Source organism: Plecotus auritus (genome assembly GCF_963455305.1).
Source record: "Plecotus auritus genome assembly, chromosome: 6".
NCBI lineage: Eukaryota > Metazoa > Chordata > Mammalia > Chiroptera > Vespertilionidae > Plecotus > Plecotus auritus.
Genome location: NC_137773.1, coordinates 144,531,227 through 144,552,648, shown reverse-complemented (window position 1 = coordinate 144,552,648; position 21,422 = coordinate 144,531,227). Strand labels below are relative to the sequence as shown.

General features: G+C 42.1%; 1 protein-coding gene across 27 annotated transcripts in view; it reads right to left on the bottom strand.

The window, feature by feature from the left end:
• TFDP2 (transcription factor Dp-2) overlaps positions 1–21,422 on the bottom strand; it is a gene marked incomplete at its 5' end in the record, with an annotated part of 147,901 nt that overhangs the window by 5,805 nt on the left and 120,674 nt on the right. For 16 of the 27 annotated variants that reach the window (XM_080674119.1, XM_080674141.1, XM_080674139.1 and 13 more), the window contains 4 exons: positions 1,109–1,260; positions 4,216–4,284; positions 7,802–7,948; positions 9,845–10,007. In XM_080674119.1, coding sequence (XP_080530245.1) covers positions 1,109–1,260; positions 4,216–4,284; positions 7,802–7,948; positions 9,845–10,007 — 531 coding nt within the window. The remainder of the gene's footprint in view (positions 1–1,108; positions 1,261–4,215; positions 4,285–7,801; positions 7,949–9,844; positions 10,008–21,422) is intronic. The other 11 variants (XM_080674130.1, XM_080674143.1, XM_080674140.1 and 8 more) reach the window with 1 other exon arrangement.

Genomic DNA, 21,422 nt, shown 5'->3' with positions numbered 1-21,422 from the left:
CTTTGGAGCAGTTAAAGAGGGGAGCCATCTTCCACACCTGGGTCTGTCTCACTCTGCACCCCATGCCCTCAACTGTCTCATGATACTGGTCACAGCCTGAAGACCAATGAATTAACTATTTTCATGGAGGGTAAAATAAATTACACATGAATTCTGTATTATTGATGGATGAATGGATAAAGAAAATGTATATATACAATAAAATATTCAGTCATAAAAAAAGAAAAGGAAACTCTGCCATTTGTGACAACATGGATGGACCTTGAGGGCATTATGCTAAGTGAAATAATTCAGAGAAAGACAAATACTGAATGATCTCACTTAAGGTGGAACCTAGAAAACTGAACTCATAGATACAGAGAACAGATTGGTGGTTGCCAGAGATGGGGAGGAGGGAGCGGGGCAAAATACATGAAGGTGGCCAAAAGTATTAACTTCCAATTATAAGATTTTTTTAAAAAGCAGGGATTGCACCTGGTATTTTCATGTTTATTCATCCCTTAGTAAACAGAAGCCCACTCAACTGTGGTAGAGTGAAAGAAGTAACTGCTTTTGTGCCACATGTTGATCTAAAATATTTCCACAATAAACTAGGTCAGCGAATCACCAGCACTGACGGACTACCTCACTGCAGCTCTTTTTTTTTTTTTTTTTTACAGAGAGGAAGGGCGAGGGATAGAGAGTTAGAAACATCGATCAGCTGCCTCCTGCACACTCCCTACTGGGGATGTGCCTGCAACCAAGGTACATGCCCTTGACTGGAATTGAACCTGGGACCCCTCAGTCTGTAGGCCAACGCTCTATCCACTGAGCCAAACCAGTTAGGGACTCACTGCAGTTCTTGCCCAATTACACCACGTACATGTACATACGTGCACATCCTGGTCTGGGTCCAGGCACCACCCTGCGCATAACAGGCAGCAGAGGGCCGGTCACGTGACTGGGGGCTGTGGAGGGCGAGTGATGGAGCACAGGCCAGAAGCTGACAGCACTCCATGTAGGACAGGTATTTCACACGCCCCAAAGAGGCAGCCTTGGAGGACTCAGAGAATGGAGTACACCCTTCTTATTTTGGCAAATGACAGGACTGCCCCCATTCTGCACTCACTTGTCACTGGAGATGCTGCAGTCTATGACTGTTTTCCTGCTTGTGTTGATGATTATAAATGGCAGCTGAATGGTGGAGTTCAGAGCTGGCGGGCCCTGGTTCTGCTGTTCGTTTTGCCGATTCCTCTGTACCAAGTTTTTGAAAGCGATTTGCTGTAATGATCAATAAAAAAATAGTCATTTAATATGGATCAATAAAAAAATATAGTCATTTAATATGGATAAGTGAGTTGGAATTAAATGAATAAAGAAAATCCTCTTAGAGTATAGTTTAAAATTAGAGAGTTTAAACAGACCTTCCACCTGTAGTGAATTACACACTTAAGAAAAAAGATTAGAATAATTCAACTCAATATATTTCAAGGGAAAAAATTACGTTTAAATAGTGTCTACCATCATTGTAATGTAAATAATGGGGCCCATGGTTTTCCCTATCCATAGAAATGGGACCTTACAAATCTGAGAGCCAGGGGCACCTGCAGCTCTCCTCAGAGCGAGTGACAGGGAAAATGACACCGAGCGAGCTTTTTTCCCCTCACCCACCACAGACGCCCAAGAGTTCAGGGTTGAATACATCACTTAGTCTAGCTCAGTGGTCGGCAAACTCATTAGTCAACAGAGCCAAATATCAACAGTACAACGACTGAAATTTCTTTTGAGAGCCAAATTTTTTAAACTTAAACTTCTTCTAACGCCACTTCTTCAAAATAGACTCGCCCAGGCCGTGGTATTTTGTGGAAGAGCCACCTCAAGGGGCCAAAGAGCTGCATGTGGCTCACAAGCCGCAGTTTGCCGACCACGGGTCTAGCCCAATGATATGCAAAAGAGGCAGTGGCACGCAAGCATAACTCACCTGTGCCATGTGATGTCAGTGCGCTGTTATACTGTTAAAAAAAAATTAAGCTAAGTAGGCCATGGCAAATTATTATTGTTCAGGGACTTAATTTTCTTTCTAAGACAACTTCATCCCTGTTTTTTGATGAAGGAAAGAACAAAACGCTAGGAGGAAATAAGATATGAAAGAGCAAGAAGTGGCTGTTTCCTGTTATACTTTGGGTTTCATTTCAATAGAGAGACCTGCTTTTATAAATGCTGACAGCTAGGGTGCTCCGGGTTGAAATCATCTATAAATATTTGGTTTGAGAGATCATAGAGGGGGAAAAATTTAGGACTTAAGAAAATACACATGAGAGCGATCTTGGCTAGCACCATTCTTTCTGATAAACACATAAATACAAGTCTATTGAGAAACAGATTTTAAATATAACATATCCCAAAAATCAAGCTCCAAAATGTTCCATGACACTCAAGGAAACCTGAAAAAGGCTCAGCACGGAGCTTGGGGAACATGAGTTGACAGGGAACTCCCGCAGCAAACTGTGCAGGGACGGGGACCACAGAGAGGCAGCGAGGGGAAGCAGGTGCAGGGCAGGAGCTAAGACGAGAGGGCCGGCTGGCCAGGTCTACAGGAAGGCAGGATGCTGCAGGGAGCAGCTGCAGGAAAAGAAATCAAGGGTCAGCTTTTTTAAAGCTGCAAGTCTCTTCCAACAAAATCTTATTTGGACATTCAATATGAAAAACATAAAATGCCTCCTCCAGCGATAGGTCCTATGGGGTTCATTCAGTATGAAAAGCGGACACAGAACACAGAAAAGAAGAAACGGCCCAGTCTCCGGGGACCCTATGTTGGGAAAGTCTCTGTTCCACCTGCTGCCACTCCCCTGCCCCGGCCCTGCTTCCTGCTCAGAACAGCACAGACCTTCGGAAGGGCGACCGGTCTTCTCCTGCCCCTCCGATTTATACACGAATGTGAAAGAAAACACACAAATATAAGCATCTAGAAAGTGTAAAACAAAAACCTGGACTATTTAGGAGTACTTAACATTCTATCCTTCAGACCAAGTGACTATTTCAGAGGGAAAACCTAGTAACCCCTTGGTATCTTTACTTCTGAAAAGTGAACTTCACCAAAAATTAAATGACTTACAGTTTTTAAAATCAAAGTTGATTTTAGGATTGGCTGAAAGCTTTTCAAATAAAATTGCAGATAAAAGCAACGGCATAAAGGCATGCATTCCCTCCCGGGAACACGCCCGTGCCATTCCTTTCCCCCTCCTTCCCCTACAGGCACGTGTATCTCCTAAACTCAAAGGGAGCCCATGAGATTTGCAATCAGTGGCGCAATGGGCAGCGGCAGCTCATCCCAGGCTCACCCCATAAACCCGTGCCCAAGGCCCCATTTTCCGACTTCCCAGTGAGCCAAAGCAGCGCAGCCTCGGCTCTCCCGTAGCTGCTTCTATGCCCTTCCTGGCGTCACAGTCCTAAGAGTGTGTTTGCTGTGGCTAATAGATTCTTGCTTGCTTTGCTGCAGGGAAAAACAGCAAAGGCATAAAGATTCCCTGACTCATTTTACAAGTTTTTGGCTGGATTGAATATAGCTCCACTGTATGGCTCAAAGTGAATTTTTACACCAACTGCAATGACCAAAAGTAGAAAAGAAAGTCCATCTACCCTGTGATTTTTACCTCCCATAACTTCATACAAAGGCTCTATTATATTTTTAAAAATCATCCAAATTCTAGGCAATTATCCAAAAAAAAAAATAAAAATAGAGAGATCCTTATTACACTATAAATTTAATTTTCTTTTAAACATAAATGCATTTTAAGGTTGGGTATTTTTACAAAGCTTGTAAGTATTGCATGTTATTCTCTTACTTACAGATAATGAGTATTACAGGTGGATTTAATTATTTTACTCAATGTGCCCCAAATTTAACTAGCTTTACTTCTTAGTATTCCACATTAGGACTAAAACACACACACACTCCTAATAGTTTCTGTTCAGAGTAAAGATAAGTGTCAAAGTAAACTGTTGTATAAAATGCCACCCACAGGGCAGGTGAGGGCTGTGGGGCCCTGATGCTGGTGAGAGACGGAACCAGCTGAGAAACAGACCACGGGATGGCAGTGGGCTTGCCTGTGGGAGGCTGCCCTCCTGTGGTCCCAGACACTCCCTCAAAGGCACCCAAAGTAGGAAACAAGCAAGTAAGCAGAGAAGCAGACCCAGGCAGGGAAGGTAACGGAAGGCATCCCACAGCATCTTTACCTGCAGGAGAAGCTCTTGCAGCTGGGCCCGCTTCTGCTTTATCCGTTCTATCCGCCTCTGCTTCTCTATCTTTAAAACACAGGTCACAAAATAACATGAAGATGTGTAGGGTATAAAGCACTGCTCATTTCAGGTCCCAATTCTGAGATATCAAGAATTTTCTTTAGAGAGATGCAAACCAACATCAATAAAGGCAAGACACACCTCTTTGGGGGGCAGGGGTTGGGATAAGCGAGCAGACAATTCAGCAGAATCGCGGCAGCTATTATCAGTAATGAAACCATCTGCTTAAGGCAGTGGTCGGCAAACTCATTAGTCAACAGAGCCAAATATCAACAGTACAATGATTGAAATTTCGAGAGCCAAATTTTTTAAACTTAAACTTCTTCTAACGCCAATTCTTCAAATAGACTCTCCCAGGCCGTGGTATTTTGTGGAAGAGCCACACTCAAGGGGCCAAAGAGCCGCATGTGGCTTGCGAGCCGCAGTTTGCCGACCACGGGCTTAAGGAATACCTGGTGTGTAGGACGCACTGCTATTTACTACTTAAGTTCCAAGAGTGAGAGCTAACACTTAGGAACACTTCCTCTATGTGCCAACACCCAGCTCAGAACTCCCCACACATTACCTTAATTCCTCTTCTCAAACCCTATGTATGTCGTTATCCATTTGCATGTAAGGAAATGGAGGCACAAAGGGTTAAGTAACTACCCCAGGGCATACTGCTTAGTGCTTGGCAAGGACCCTAGCCACCTGGTTCCAGAGACCCTAATATTAATTGCTTTGCTATATTATGCTCACCCTCCCCATCCACCAAGAATGATGTAAGATCTCAGTCTGACCTTTATTTTTACTTTTAATTAATTAATTTGCTTAAAAAAAAACCTCACATGGCTGATTGCCAGGTCAAAGAATACACATATAGTCCTCTCCAAAATTTTTTACCAATTTGCACTCTCATTAGTAACAGTATTTCCCAATAACCCAGTCAGTACTAACACTCTCCTTCCGATGGTGCACAGGACCTTCTAATGGTCCATACTTGGCCCTGGTCACATAGAAGTTAACTTTTAATCCTATCGTATCTTGTATCATTTCCTGTTTCACATGTGTAAATATCACTTTCCTGAAACAGAAATTATGTCAGATTTCTCCTTTTCCTTCTTTCTCCTTCCTTCCTTTTCTTCTTTTATTTATTTTAGTTTATTATTGGTGGAAAATTGCTATACTGTATTTTGACTGACTTAAATAAGCACACCTGGCCCGAGCCGGTTTGGCTCAGTGGATTGAGCATTGACCTGCGGACTCAAGGGTCCCAGGTTCAACTCCAGTCCAGGGCACATGCCCGGGTTGCGGGCTCGATCCCCAGTAGGGGGCATGCAGCCAATCAATGATTCTCTCTCATTATTGATGTTTCTATCTCGCTCTCCCTCTCCCTTCCTCTCTGAAATCAATAAAAATGTATTTAAAAAGAAATAAGCACAGCTGCTAATACAAATAGCTTATATATATTCAATATACAATCCAATTCCTGTCTGTAGTAAGAAACATGCTTATGGGATAAATTTCCCAGCTTCAAAGGACTATTATTTTCCTCACTCTTAAGACTATCCGGAAAACAGATCTTAGGGTTTGATTTTCCTTGTGACGAGTTCCTAACGGTCTCTTTGGGCAAAAAGTCAGTGATATCAAATGAGACATTTTTCTTGTCTACTCCAAGAGAATATTTCTTTTTTTTTTTTTAAAGATATTTTATTGATATTTTTACAGAGAGGAAGGGAGAGGGATAGAAAGCTAGAAACATCGATGAGAGAGAAACGTCGATCAGCTGCCTCCTGCACACCCCCCACTGGGGATGTGCCCGCAGCCAAGGTACATGCCCTTGACCGGAATCGAACCCGGGACCCTTCAGTCCGCAGGCTGACGCTCTATACACTGAGCCAAACCGGTTTCGGCGAGAATATTTCTTATTTGCTCCCCATCCACTCTAGTCTGCACCAGGAATTTCCTCTCATTATTCCTCTAACCACTACCACACTTTAGTCCTAAATTACTTTGGGCTGACTGTGAAATCAGTGTGGCCCTCAACATTTGAAAAGATGTAGGAGTTTCACCCTGTACCTGAAGCGTGACAGGTAAGGCCCCCACCTGCCCCTCCTGCACACACAAGTTGTACCGACTCTACCTCTAGAACACTTCTCCAAACTCATGCCACTGCCATAACTAATGCAGGCCACCTCCAATCTACCCTTCCATTCCCTCCTCATCCTCCTGTCTGTCCAACTTCCAACCCTCTAGTAGAGTGATACTTCGGAATACATCCCATCAGCCCTCCTCTTTATAATTCTTCAAGAGCTTCCCCTAGTTTATAGGATCAGGTCCCAATAGCTTAGCACTTTCTCCTTGCCTGTACTCTGGCCACACCCCGCTGTGGGCATGCTTTCAGATGCCTGCCTCAGCCCATGCAGGCCTCTGCCTGAAAGGCCCTCCCTGCCCTAAACCACTTGGCAAACTCCTAATCCTCCCTCATGACTGAGCTCAGGGATTTTTTTCTTGTAAAGCCCTCCCTTATCACCCAGAAAATCTGTACCTACTTCTTTCATAGTAGTAATAACATTTTTGGTAACACTTTTTACATTTCTCCTTCTTAATTAGAATGAAAGCTCCTTGGAGTCAGAGATTTTGTCTTGTACAATCTTTGGTTAAGCGCATAGCTAGCAGATGCTAATAGATTTTTCTTATCATCTTAATATTACCTGTAATTAAAATGATGCTCAACTTACACTCTAACAAAAGGAAAAGAGGAGGGCATTTCCACTGCACCATATAAATAAAGTTATAATTTCTGATAAATGTCTGGTTTCTCCCTCCATCCACAAGTATAATGATACCAAATCATGAGAAAAACATGAAATCAACCACATTTATCTCCGTAAGCTACCTGTCATCTCAGTTTATTCCCTTTATGGCCATGACCATAAAAATATGTCAGATTTGGAAACTATGCCAAGGAACATGTTCATTTAGGAAAGATTTCCTATAATGATTAAAGTTAACAGAATAAAAATGTTTTTGTACACATCATGTCCAAATTCATGTTACTGCTAAACATCTGATCCATTCTGATAAAGACACGAGTGAAATACCATTCTGTTGCCACTGATTCTAGAATTAACAGTAAAAGTTTAAACATAAGAAGCAAACGGACAGCTTCACCCATATTTTGGGGGTCCATAAAGCAAGCATTATATCAAAACTGAGATAGTATTTCTGTTACATGAATCACCAAAAAGTTATTAGAGTGCTCAGAATTGAATTAGAATAAAAATCTTCTCTAAGAAACAGTAAAAATCAAGCCATTTAATTTCCATGCTCCTTGTTTCATTAGGACATCAGTCAGACTACATATCTCTAAAGTTTCTTCCAGTTCTAAAACTCTACGTAGAAGAATCTATTTTTAAAAAAGACACAGTATACATAAATAATTAGGAATATATTACTAGTATGTAACCACATTTCTAAATTAAAATGCCTCTGATGTAAAACAAAGCAAACTACTTTGTATAATCAGATTTTCCTTTCTTACCTCCAGGTTTTGACACTCCTGAGCAGAATTCGTAGGCAGGCCAATCCACTTGATTTCTTTTTTTTCTTTTGATATTATGTTCATTGCCATTAGCACATTTAAAGCATCATAAACTCTTCGCCTAATGTTCTTCTGGTCATAAGCCTGCTAAAAAGTACATTTATTAAGTGATAAAAGTTAAGAGTTAAGATAACAGTCACAAGATATTAAAATATTTAATTAATAATCTATATATATAAAAGCCTAATATGCTAAGTGTCTGAACACCGGGGGGCTGACGCTCTGAACGGCAGGTTAGCTTGCTACTGGGGTCCGGCCGATCGGGACTGAATGAGATGGGCTGGACATGCCCTGGAGCCCTCCCATGGTTCCTCCTTGGCCGGCCGGCCCCCATTGTCCCCGATCAGGACTGGGAGAGATGGTCCCAATCGGCCTCAATTGCTGGCCAGACCAAGGGACCTCACCTGTGCACGAATTCGTATTATTATAACATCTTCAAAGTGCTGAAACATTCTATACCCAGTGAAACTATCCTTCAAAAGTAAAGAAAAATAAAGACATTTTCAAACAATCTAAAACATAGAACAATCTAAAGAAAGTAAAGATTATGTTACCTACAGATCTAAATTTAAAAAATGCTAACGGGCCTTCTTCAGGGAGAAGAAAGATGATGTAACTGAGATAGAGCATGGAAAAGTAGGATGGAATGAAGACCAACTCAAAAGAAAAATTTCAATTAACAATCTCTGTATAAAACAAGAATGGCCTGGCCGACGTGGCCTGAGTGTTGACCTAAGAACCAGGAAGTCACAGTTTGATTCCCAGTCAGGGCATATGGGCTCAATCCCCAGCGTGGGGCACACAGGAGGCAGCCAATCAATGATTCCCTCTCATCACTGATGTTTCTATTTCTCCCTCCCTCTCCTTTTCTCTCTGAAATCAATAAAAATATTTTTAATAAATAAAATAAAACAAGAATGTCTTTTTGAGGCTAGAATATATATAGAACTAATATACATGACAACAATAGGATATATAGCACAAATGGGTAATGAAATTAATGTGAATTAAGGCCTTGCATGGTCTGGGAGGATATTCGACTTTGAAAAGTCAAGGATGCATGTTTTAAGCTCTAGGTAAACAGTGCATCTCAAAATGTGGTCCATAGACTAATACTAATCCACATACTCTTACTTAGCTTACAATGAAAATAGGGAACTTGCACCCAAATGCCAATCACATAGATCACTAACTAAAGAACACTGTTTAATTCAGCTGACTTTTTTGAGGGGGGTGGGTAGCAAGACTTTCTCAATGAAGAAAAGTATGTTAACTTGCATTGTGGAAAAAGCCCTTTATCTTATTGTGTATGGGTAGATCCTAAGAACAAAATCCAATCAATCAAATGCCCTGATAATAAAGGATGGTGGAGAACACTGAATCCATTTAAAGGTAGAACTAAATTTAAATAAAGGAGATTTGCCTGGCCAGCATGGCTCAATGGCAGAGCACTGACCTATGAAACAGGAGGTCACAGTTCAATTCCCAGTTGGGACACATGCCCAGGTTGTGGGCTCGATCCTCAGTTGTGGGGCATGCAAGAGGCAGCCTATCAATGATTCTCTCTCATCATTGATGTTTCTCTCTCTCCCTCTCCCTTCCTCGCTGAAGTCAATAAAAATATATTTAAAAAATAATAAATAAATGGGAAGTTTAAGTTCTAGAACTGAATGTAAATAGAAATTCTGACACTGCAGAAATGATAACATAACAAATATCAGTATGCTCCCTCAGGAACCCCCAAAATTATATTTTAAAAATATTTGTTCATCTGTATGTTGAAATAAATAATAAAAGAATTCTTTACAAAACAAAAAATCAACAACAAAAAATTCCCAACAGACCTTATGAAACCCTCAAGTAAAGGAGGAATTGGGAATTCCCTAGCTTGTCCGAGTCCTCATATTGATGTCACGGATAACCCAAAGAGGTACACTGTTGCATCACTCATCACAGTCAATGTCAAGTGCATGATCTACCTACCGAATCAGCCGCCAAATGGTTATTTGAATTGGTGAACTCTGATACCAGCTCATCAGCTACTTCATTATATGACGTTGTGCCTTTCCGCTGAACTTTCTCACACACTTTCATTGAAAAATGTCTCAAGCCTTTTCCATTTTTATCTCCTTTTTTGCTTCGTTTACTAAGAGAAGAAAACATATTTATACTCCATTATACTTACTTAGAGACTTCCTTTACAAAAGTAGAAAATAATGAAAAGACAGTAATTTGATTTCTGTTTCAAGTGGTAAGTTTTAATTGAATTAGAGATGAGGAAATGTTTTAAATATTTTTTAAAATATATTTTATTGATTTTTTACAGAGAGGAAGGGAGAGGGATAGAGAGTTAGAAACATCGATGAGAGAGAAACATCGATTAGCTGCCTCCTGCACACCTCCTACTGGGGATGTGTCCGCAACCAAGGTACGTGCCCTTGACCGAAATCAAACCTGGGACCCTTCAGTCCACAGGCCGACGCTCTATCCACTGAGCCAAACCGGTTTCGGCATGAGGAAATGTTTTAAATTTTTTTAAAAATATATTTTATTGATATTTTTATAGAGAGGAAGGGAGAGGGATAGAGAGCTAGAAACATCGATGAGAGAGAAACATCGATCAGCTGCCTCCTGCACACCTCCCACCGGGAATGTGCCCGCAGCCAAGGTACATGCCCTTGACCGGAATCGAAACCGGGACCCTTCAGTCCGCAGGCTGATGCTCTATCCGCTGAGCCAAACCGGTTTCGGCCTTAAATTTAATTTTTACCTTAAAAGCCTAATCCTATCTAATAAAAGAGTAATATGCAAATTGACCATACTTTCACTACACCCACAAGCCATGCCCACCAGCCAATCAGGAGCGAATAAGCAAATTAACCCAACCAAGATGGCTACAGCCATGGAGAGAGGAGGAGGCTTGGGTTTCCTCGGCAATGGAGGAAGCCAAGCTTTCTGCCTGCCCTGGCCTGCCTTGGCCTCCGCTTAAGGCTACAAAGTTTCAATTGTAGAAGATAAATAAATCCCAACAAAAATGGCAGCAACCACGGAGCAAGCAGGAGGCTTGGCTCCGCTCATGGCTACAAAGTTTCAATTATACAAGATAAATAAATCCCAACAAAAATGGCGGCAGCGAGAAACCAAGATGGCGGCATAGGTAAGCACCTCAACTGCTGCCTCGCACAACAATTTCAAAACTACAACTAAAAGACAGAACGGACACCATCCAGAACCACAGGAAAGCTGGCTGAGTGAAAATTCTACAACTAGTAGGAAAGAGAAAAACTCACAGAGAATTGGAGGTACGGCAAAGGGTCTTTGTGTGCTCAGAGAGGAAGGGCGGCTGAGAGCCTGGCTGACTTTCTCTGGTGGAAGGGGGAAGAAAGCCCCCGACCGCACTGAACCCCAGTTCTGACTGCACTGAACCCCAGTCCCGGGCGAAACCCCGTGGACCCAGGCTCATACAGGGGGAGTCTGGACTGTCAGGTAGAGAGAAAGGCACCCGGAGACTCGGAGACCTGGGGGAGACCCGGGGGAGCCCCGGCCGGCAGGGGTCTGTAGGCACGCGCACCAGTGTGCACAAAGGCTGAGGAGGTTGCCACAGGCTTTCCCTAGCAGAAGGGAGTCGGAAGCTCGTGACTGCACTGAACCCCAGTTCTGACTGCACTGAACCCCAGTTCCAGGCGAGCCCTTGGGGACCCATGCTCTTGTGGGGGAATCTAGACTCTCGGGCGGAGACTCGGGAGCCAGGGAAGGCAGAGGTCTGGAGGCGCACTTGCGCAAGGGCAAGGCTGACTGGAAGCCAAGACTGTCTGCTCCACCCTGAGACTCCACCCCATCCAAGCTGACCACAGAAGCTATTGCAATTTGGCAAGTCTAATCCTATAAGGCTGTCTCTAGCACCGAACTTCTCCCAGCGTAGACACAGCTGATCCTTACAGCCAACTGACCTGGAGGTCAATTCCTCCCAGTGATACCAACAACAATCAAGACTTAATTACAACAAGGCTGTACACACAGTCCACAAAGGGGTGCACCAAGAGTGTCCACCTCAGGTTAACTGGGGAGGCCGACCCACTGGGCCATATAGGAAACCTAGCACACAAATCTACCCTACCAACTCAGGGAAGCAGTGAAAATGCGGCGTCAAAGAAACAGATCACAAACGAAAGAAACAGAGGAAAACAAATGACTGGATATAGAGTTCAAAACTACGGTTATAAGGCTTTTCAAGAATATCCTAGAAAAGGCCGATAAATATAACTAGACCCTCGAAGATATGAAAAAGGACCAACTAGAAATTAAACATACACTGACTGAAATAAAAAATATTATACAGAGACCCAACAACAGACTAGAGGAACACAAGAATCAAGTCAAAGAACCGAAATACAAAGAAGCAAAAAACACTCAACCGAAAAAGCAAAAAGAAAACAAAATCCAAAAAGTTGAAGATAGTGTAAGAAGCCTCTGGGACAACTTCAAGCATACCAACATCAGAATTATGCGGGTGCCAGAAGAAGAGAGAGAGCAAGATACTGAAAACCTATTTGAAGAAATAATGACCAAAAACTTCCCCCACCTGGTGAAAGAAATAGACTTACAAGTCCAGGAAGCACACAGAACCCCAAACAAAAGGAACCCAAAGAGGACCACACTAAGACACATCATAATTAAAATGTCAAGAGCAAAAGACAAAGAGAGAATCTTAAAAGCAGCAAGAGAAAAACAGTTAATTACCTACAAGGGAGCACCCATACGACTGTCAACTGATTTCTCAACAGAAACTATGCAGGCCAGAAGGGAGTGGCAAGAAATATTCAAAGTGATGAATAGCAAGAACCTACAACCAAGATTACTCTACCCAGCAAAGCTATCATTCAGAATTGAAGGGCAGATAAAGAGCTTCACAGATAAGAAAAAGCTAAAGGAGTTCATCACCACCAAACCAGTATTATATGAAATGCTGAAAGGTATTCTTAAAGAAGAGGAAGAAGAAAAAAGTAAAGATAAAAATTATGAACAACAAATACATATCTATCAACAAGTGAACCTAAAAATCAAGTGAATTAAAAACCTGAGAAACAGAATAATCTGGTGAATATAATAGAATCAGGGGCATAGAAAGGGAGTGCACTGATAATTCTCAGGGGGAAAGGGTATGGAGGGGTTCAGGAAGAGACTGGACAAAAATCATACACTTATGGATGAGGACAGTGGGGGGTAGGTAAGGGCAGAGGGTGGGGTGGGAACCGGGTGGAGGGGAGCTATGGGGGGAAAAAGGAGAAACAATTGTAATAATCTGAATAAAGACTTAAAAAAAATAAAAAATAAGTAAAGTGGGGATGATTCTGATGTTAACTCATTTTCTTGCTTTTTAGGATCAATGGAGATAAAATATGTGACAGTGGAAAAAAAAAAAATGGCGGCAGCCACGGAGCTGGAGAGAGCAGGAGGCTTGAGTTCCCCCCGGCGATGGAGGAAGCTAAGTTTCCGCAGTCCTGGCCGGCCCAGGCCTCCGCTTAAGGCTACAAAGTTTCAATTATAGAAGATAAATAAATCCCAACAAAAATGGCTGCGGCCATGGAGCAAGCAGGAGGCTTGGCTCCACTGAAGGCTACAAAGTTTCAATTATAGAAGATAAATAAATCCCAGATACCAAGGCCTCTGCTTGGGTCGCCAGGGGGCGTGGCCAGCCTGCAAACCACCACAGGCCTCTCACCTAGGCCGCCCCATACCCCAAAGGAACCCCCACCCTGATCCGGGACACCCTTCAGGACAAACCAGCCGGCCCCCACCCATGCACCAGACCTCTATCCATCTAATCCAGGGGTGGGCAAACTTTTTGACTCGAGGGCCACAATGGGTTCTTAAACTGGACCGGAGGGCTGGAACAAAAGCATATTTGTGTGAACTAATATAAATTCAAAGTAAAGGAGCGGAGGGGAGAGTAAGAGAACCCTCCGCTCTTTCAGCCGAATGGGCCGGATCCAGCCTGCGGGCCATAGTTTGCCCACGGCTGATATAATCCTATCTAATAAAAGAATGATATGCAAATTGACCGTCACTCCAACACACAAGATGGCTGCCCCCATGTGGTCAAAGATGGCTGCCCCCATGTGGACACAAGATGGCCACCACAAGATGGCCAGCAGGGGAGGGCAGTTGGGAGGGACCAGGCTTGCGAGGGCAGTTGGGGGCAATCAAGCCTGCAGGGGAGGGCAGTTAGGGGCAAACAGGCTGGCAGGGGAGCAGTTAAGCATCAATCAGGCTGGCAGGGGAGTGGTTAGGGGGTGATAAGGCTGGCAGGCAGGCGACAGTGGGGAACCAGCAGTCCTGGATTGTGAGAGGGATCCCAGATTGGAGAGGGTGCAGGCTGGGCTGAGGGACACACACCCCTGTGCACAAATTTCATGCACCAGGCCTCTAGTAAAATATAAAGCTAGAGTGCTTCTCTTACACACACCATCTATTTCTTCAACAAATACTTACTGAGCAGTTATTTACTATTATATGCCAGGCACTGTTCTACATACTGGGAATAAATCCATGAGAAGAAGAGGTAAAAACTCTGCCCTTGTAGTTTATATATTGGTCAATACTTATGTAATTATTTCAAGTTTGGTTAATGCCTAGGCCTAAACTTTGATTAAATTTTCAGGGATTCAGTTTAGTTCTGCTAATCTGTGTGCCAACTATATGCCAAGATTATAAAAGACATGTCAATTTAATATTTAATATTCAAATAGACTATGCACACACACACACACACCCCAGTTATGGGGGAGTCTAGGAAGATAGCAAGAGAGCAGCATAGTTTTCAAACTCTCCAAATCCCCAGATAAAAACAGATAGAGCAACTAGACAGCAAAATGCAAACCTCATGACAATATTTACAGCAAAACTAGATAAGGTATCCTCAGAATACAATACCAACGGCCAAAGGCCTACCAGGTAGTGAGCAGAATAAGAAATACTCAATGGGGCTGCATTTAATGGAAATCAGAACAGTAATCCCAAAATAGCCAATACGAACTTACTAGAAAGCACAAGCAGGCCAATTTGAGAGCAGCAGTTGAAATGAGGAGTTTCACCCTCTTCAATATCAGCTGTGTGCAAGGGAACCAAAGTAAGGACTAAAGAGGTCACAATAATCTATTTTGCATAACTCCCACAACTGATATTCAAGAGAAAATGATTAATATTGAAGAGAGGCAAAGAATATACTGACAATAAGAGTATCTGATAAAAAAATAAAAGGGAATAGAGTCTAAACATTAAATGCTAATAATTGAAAAAAGTGTTCATAAAATACAGTCAAACCTCATTTCTTGAACATCTCCCATCCCCACCCAGTTGCTCACAGAAAATATATCTAGGTTGTGGAACCAAACTTCGGTTTTCGAACTGACAACCCTTTCAAGCTGATACCTCAGCATGACAAAAAGAGTCTCTCCGGCAACAAACAAAGGAGAGAATGCTTTTGTTGCTGGGGAAATCACCGAATAGCACAATTTTAAAACATAGAGGCCATCAAGAGTGCTAACATTGCTAACGGTGTGAAAGAAACTGATCACAGGCAACTGAAGAGGCAGAAAAACTTGTTGATTTGATAAAGGAAAAGCAGTTAATTAGTGACAGCCATTTCGGAGGCAGTGATATATAAACAAGCACAGATGCTGCATACTGAGCTGAAAGAGACCCAGGGAGTGAGTGCTGAAAGTGAGTCCTTTAAGGCAAATAGGTGGTGGTTTTATTTTATTTACTTTAAGTCCTTATCCAGTTCTTAACAAGGACCTCATAACTGTTCTAGAGGCACTCCAGTCTTTCCAGACATGGCCATCATGGTGAACTTTCCACATGAACCCTGTCATGTCACTGTCCTAAGTCATTTCATTTTGGAAAAGAATCCAATTCCCATTTGCTGTGTCCATTTCCACACAAAACCCACTCTAGGCTGATATGCCCTTAGTCTGGTGCATGGAGATACAAATGGCTAGTCACACATAAGTTAATATCATTCGTACAAGTCAGGCAACAAAAGTAAATAAGAGTTGCTAAAAATAGGAGCACAGGAGTTATTTTGAAAAAAATATGTTGTGTATGGGATTTTTAATTTATGCTAAGAACTGGATAATGGCTTAAATAAAATTCTCGACTCTGTGTTTATATACTTTTTAAAAGCCAGCGATAAAGCATGGTGTTCTTTTTCATGTAATTCTAGTATTTAAAAAAAAAAATTTTTTTTAAATATATTTTATTGATTTTTTACACAGCGGAAAGGAGAGGGATAGAGCTAGAAACATCGATGAGAGAGAAACATCGATCAGCTGCCCCCTGCACAGCCCCCACTGGGGATGTGCCCACAACCAAGGCACATGCCCTTGACTGGAATCGAACCCGGGACCCTTGAGTCCACAAGCCGACGCTCTATCCACTGAGCCAAACCGGTCAGGCTAATTCTAGTATTTTTAAAAAGGGAGCAATAAAATAATCATAGGCTAGTTTGGCTTATTTGTCCTCTGTAGTCATACATGGATAATATTTTTAAAAAAAGTGAAACACAGTCCTTAAACAGGAACGGCTAAACTTTAAGTGCTGAAGAACATACTCCTGAAACATAAATACAAGATTACATATAAAAGTTTTATAAGATTAGTTCAGTGCATGCATTGATAATAAACTTGAGGAGAACTGTGGTTAAATATCAACATTGGTAAACTATCTTATCCTATATAATGAAAGCATACTATGCAAATCGACCGAACGGTGGAACGACCGATTGCTATGATGCGCACTGACCACCAGGGGGCAGACGATCAACACAGGAGCTGCCCCTGGTGGTCAGTGTGCTCCCACAGGGGGAGCGCCTCAGCCAGAAGCCCGGGATCATGGCTGGTGAGTGCAGCGGCAGTGGCGGGAGCCTCTCCCGCCTCTGCTGCAGGCAGGCGGTAAGGAGTGAGGGGTCCCGGACTGTAAGAGCCCTGGACTGCAATAGGGATGTCTGACTGCTGGCTTAGGCCCGATCTCCCCAGCAGGTGGACATCCCCCGAGGGGTCCCGGACTGCGAAGAGAATGCAGGCCGGGCTGAGGGACCCATCCAACCAGTGCACGAATCTCGTGCACCGGGCCTCTAGTTAGTTATATATTTTGAGCAGTTTACCTCATTTAACTGACCCAGAGTCCTCATCCATCAGAAAAATGGGGACACAAATACTGCTCTCACAAGGATACTGTGAGGATTAAATGGTATAGCATGCATAGAATGTTTGGTACCACTAGGTGATTTTCCTCTTTATGAGCTCTAGGATTTTCATAACCAATACAAAACTGAAGGGTACTACTCAACATTGGCTGAATCAAGAAATTAAGCTTGTTCTTTGAAGGCTGTTAAAGCATTGTGCCCAAAACAATAATAACCAATCAATGTCTACATTAAAATTCTATAGTAGTGAGAATAGTCAACACCTGCAGTACACAGGTAGGAGATTTGGACCTGGCAACCCATTCTATAAAAACTTCTTTGAAAGTCAAATGAACAATGGCTCTAGTAAAAGAACATTAAAAGGTAAAAGCCTATATAAAGAACTCAATTCAACTGACCAACCAAAAAAAAAAAAAAAAAAATCAACCCAATTAAAAAATGGGCAAAGGAATAGAAAAGACATTTCTCCAAAAAAGAGATATGAATGGTCTATAGCATATGAAAAGATGTTCAACATTACTAACCATTAGGGAAATGCAAATCAAAATCATAATGCGATATCATTCACACCCATTAGGATGGCTATTAACAAAACAAAAACAAGATGTATTGTGAGGATATGGAGAAACTGGAACCCTTGTGCATTGCTGTGAGAATGTAAAACAAGTGTAGAAAATATTATGGCGGTTCCTCAAAAATTTAAACATAGAAAGAAGTGACAACCCTAGCCGGTTTGGCTCAGTGGATAGAGCATCGGTTTGTGGACTGAAGGGTCCCGGGTTCAATTCTGGTCAAGAGCACATGCCCAGGTTGCGGGCTAGATCCGCAATGGGGGACATGCAGGAGGCAGCCAATCAATGATTCTCTCTCATAATTGATGTTTCTATCTCTCTCTCCCTTGCCCTTCCTCTCTGAAAACAATAAAATATATATATATATATACACACATATATATTTAAAATAATAATAATAAAATAAACACAGAAGTACCATATGATCCAGCAATTCTACTTCTGTATACATAGCAAAAGAATTGAAAGCAGGGACTCCCAACAGATATTTGTACACCAGAGTGTTCATAGCAGCAATATTCAATATCCAAAAGGTGAAAACAGCTCTAACATCCATCAACAGATGAATAAAAAAAAAATAATAATGTAATATTATTCAGCCTTAAAAAAGAATGAAATTCTGATATATACTACAACATGAATGAACCCTGAAGACCTGATATGTGAAATAAGCCAAATATGAAAAGGTAAAAACTATATGATTCCTTTTATATGAGATACCTAGAACAGTTAAATTTATAGACAGAAAGTAAAACTTTGGCTACTGAACCATAGGAAGTGGAGAGTTATTACTTAATGGATACAGAGTTTCAGTATGGGGTGGGTGGTCAAAAAGTTCTGGAGATGGGTAGTGGTAATAGTTGTACAATAATTTATTTTTTCAGTGGTTCTTTTGGTTTTGAACTTATTTATGTTTTGTCATTTATGCTTAAATGTTGATGGCTTAGTGGCTTCATTAGCCAGTATATCTCTGTAAGATGATATGGTTTTAGCATTTCATCATTAATTATGGATAAAACAACAAACTCATTGTGCCCTTGACCAGAATTGAACCCAGGACCCTCCAGTCTGCAGGCTGATGCTCTATCCATTGAGCCAAACCAGCTAGGGCTATTCTTCATTCTTTAAGTCACTTCCATGGTCACATCTAGTTTATTACTATTACTGCCACAATCAGAAAAGGTGTGCCTTTTCCTGACAAAACTCTTACAACTCAATAATAAAATGACAACCCAAAGGATCTGATCATACGTTGGTCAAAGAAGATATACAAATGGTCAATAAGCACATGAAAAGATGCTCAACATTATCAACCATCCTGTCTAATAAATAGGGGATATGCTAATTGACCCTCATGCTGTCGCAAAGATGGTGGCGCCCACAGCCAATAAGGAAGAAATATGCTAATTGACTGCCCCCCCTCAACAATGGCGGCGCCCACAGCCAATAAGGAGGGAATATGCTAATTGACTGCCATGCCCTCAAAGATGGCAGCACCCACAGCCACAAGATGGCAGCGCCCAGTCCCTTTAACCCCACCAGTGTGGCAGGCGTGCGGCAAGGCCCGGCCCACCCCCAGGTAGGCCCGGACGCTCCATGCGCCTGCCTCCGGAGTCCCCCAGTCCCTTCAGCCCCCCAGTCGCCCAGGGCCGGCCTGAAGTGCAGGCAAGCCTTGGATGGCGGCTGCCCAGCCACCCAGGGCTGCCCGAGGCTCAGGTAACCAGGGCTGGCCGAGGTTTGTGCTGCCGGCAGTAGCAGCAGAGGTGTGATGGGGCGTCGCCTTCCCCTGATCGCCGGGTCGCCTCCTGTCCCTGAGGGCTCCGGACTGTGAGAGGGGGCAGGCCGGGCTTAGGGACCCCCCTCCAGTGCATGAATTTTCATGCACTGGGCCTCTAGTTAAGGATATAAAGATCAAAATCCTAATAAGATATAATTTCATGCCAAAACCGGTTTGGCTCAGTGGATAGAGCGTCGGCCTGCGGACTCAAGGGTCCCGGGTTCGATTCCGGTCAAGGGCATGTGCCTTGGTTGCGGGCACATCCCCAGTGGGGGGCGTGCAGGAGGCGGCTGATCGATGTTTCTCTCTCATCGATGTTTCTAGCTCTCTATCCCTCCTCTCCCTTCCACTCTGTAAAAAATCAATAAAATATATTTAAAAAAAAAAAAAAGAAAAGATATAATTTCACATCCACAAGGTTGTGAAATAAATGAAACAGATAAGTGCTGGCAAGGATGTACAGAAACTGGAAATTTTTGTTGGTGAAAACAGCCACTCTGGAAAATAGTCTGGCAGTTATTCAAAAGGCCAAAGAATTATCATATGACCCAGCAATTCCATTCCATGCAAGAGAAATAAATATTGACGTCAGAGAAACACACTGATTGGTTGCCTCCTGCACGCACCCCAACCAGGGCCTGGGCTGGGGAGGAGTGTGCTACTGAGGTACATGCCTTTGACCAGAATTAAAGCAGGGACCCTTTGGTCCACAGGCCGATGCTCTATCCACTGAGCCAAACCGGCTAGGGCTCCTTTTATTATTTTTTACATAAGAATGTCAACAGGATTTCAGCCATTGTGGTGCAAACATGGTGTTCAGTTACCATCTTAAACTGGAATCTCTCTATCTAAATCTTAAATAAAGAGTTTACACACTTTCTTAGAACCCGAGCTCTTTGAAACACCAACGCCCCCTTTCTAAATTACACCAAATTTCACCACAGGATGTGGAATACATAGGAAGCATTCTTTACCAAATAAAACCAAATTGAGAAATAAAAGGGAAAAAAACCTACTAATATAATATAGTTTAAAAAGCATGTTACATTTTATTAATAATTTCATTTCAAGTATTCAAAAAAATTGTGCCCAAAGAATAAAGGAAAAGTATCTATGCTCTGGCCGGGTAGCTTAGTTGGCTGGAGCATGGTCCCGATACACCAAGGTTGTGGGTTCCATCCCTGATCAGGGCACATGCAAGAGTCAACCAATGAAGGCATCAATGAGTGGAACAACGGGTTGATGTTTGTCTCTCCTTCCCTTCCTATCTTTCTCTAAAATTAATAAATAAAAAAAGAAAAAAGTTATTTATCTTTCCAGGCACTTAACTGGAACCCATAACCACTATCTTTTTACATTTTCCTAATAATAATAATTTAATTTTAGAAAGTAAATATAAAACTAAAATTTGTAGTATAAAACAGTATACCCCGGGTTTAAGTTGCAATAAGCATATTTCATTTAAATTATAAAAATATATAATAAAAACTTTATTTCTCATTAAAATGAGTCAACCAGAACATTTACAAACAAGAAAATTTAGTAATTTGATAAAATAATTTAGAAAAAACACACACCCTTATGTTCCTGTAAGTATCCATTGTGTATGTGTTGGGGGTGGGGATGGGGATTTGAGATGGGAAATAAATGTTTATTCCTTATGGACCTTCTCTCCCTCCTGGGGTATGTTATCTAGGCCTGTGACCATTTACATGCTGATGCACTACTTATAGGCTTAATGATATTAATCACTTAGATAACTAATAAACTTTTTGAACTTCATATGTCTAAAACAAAATTCAATCCCTCCCCAAACCTACTCCTAGCAACAATAAATGTAAATGGCATCAATATTCACCCAGCTATTTGTGCAAAAAAAACAAAAGCCATCCTTTATTGCCCCTTTTCCTTCATTCAATCTATCAATAAATCCTGTTGATTCTACCTCCAAAATTAAATCATTTTTTTCCCATCTCTACTGCCAACCCACAGCCCCTGCAATAGCTT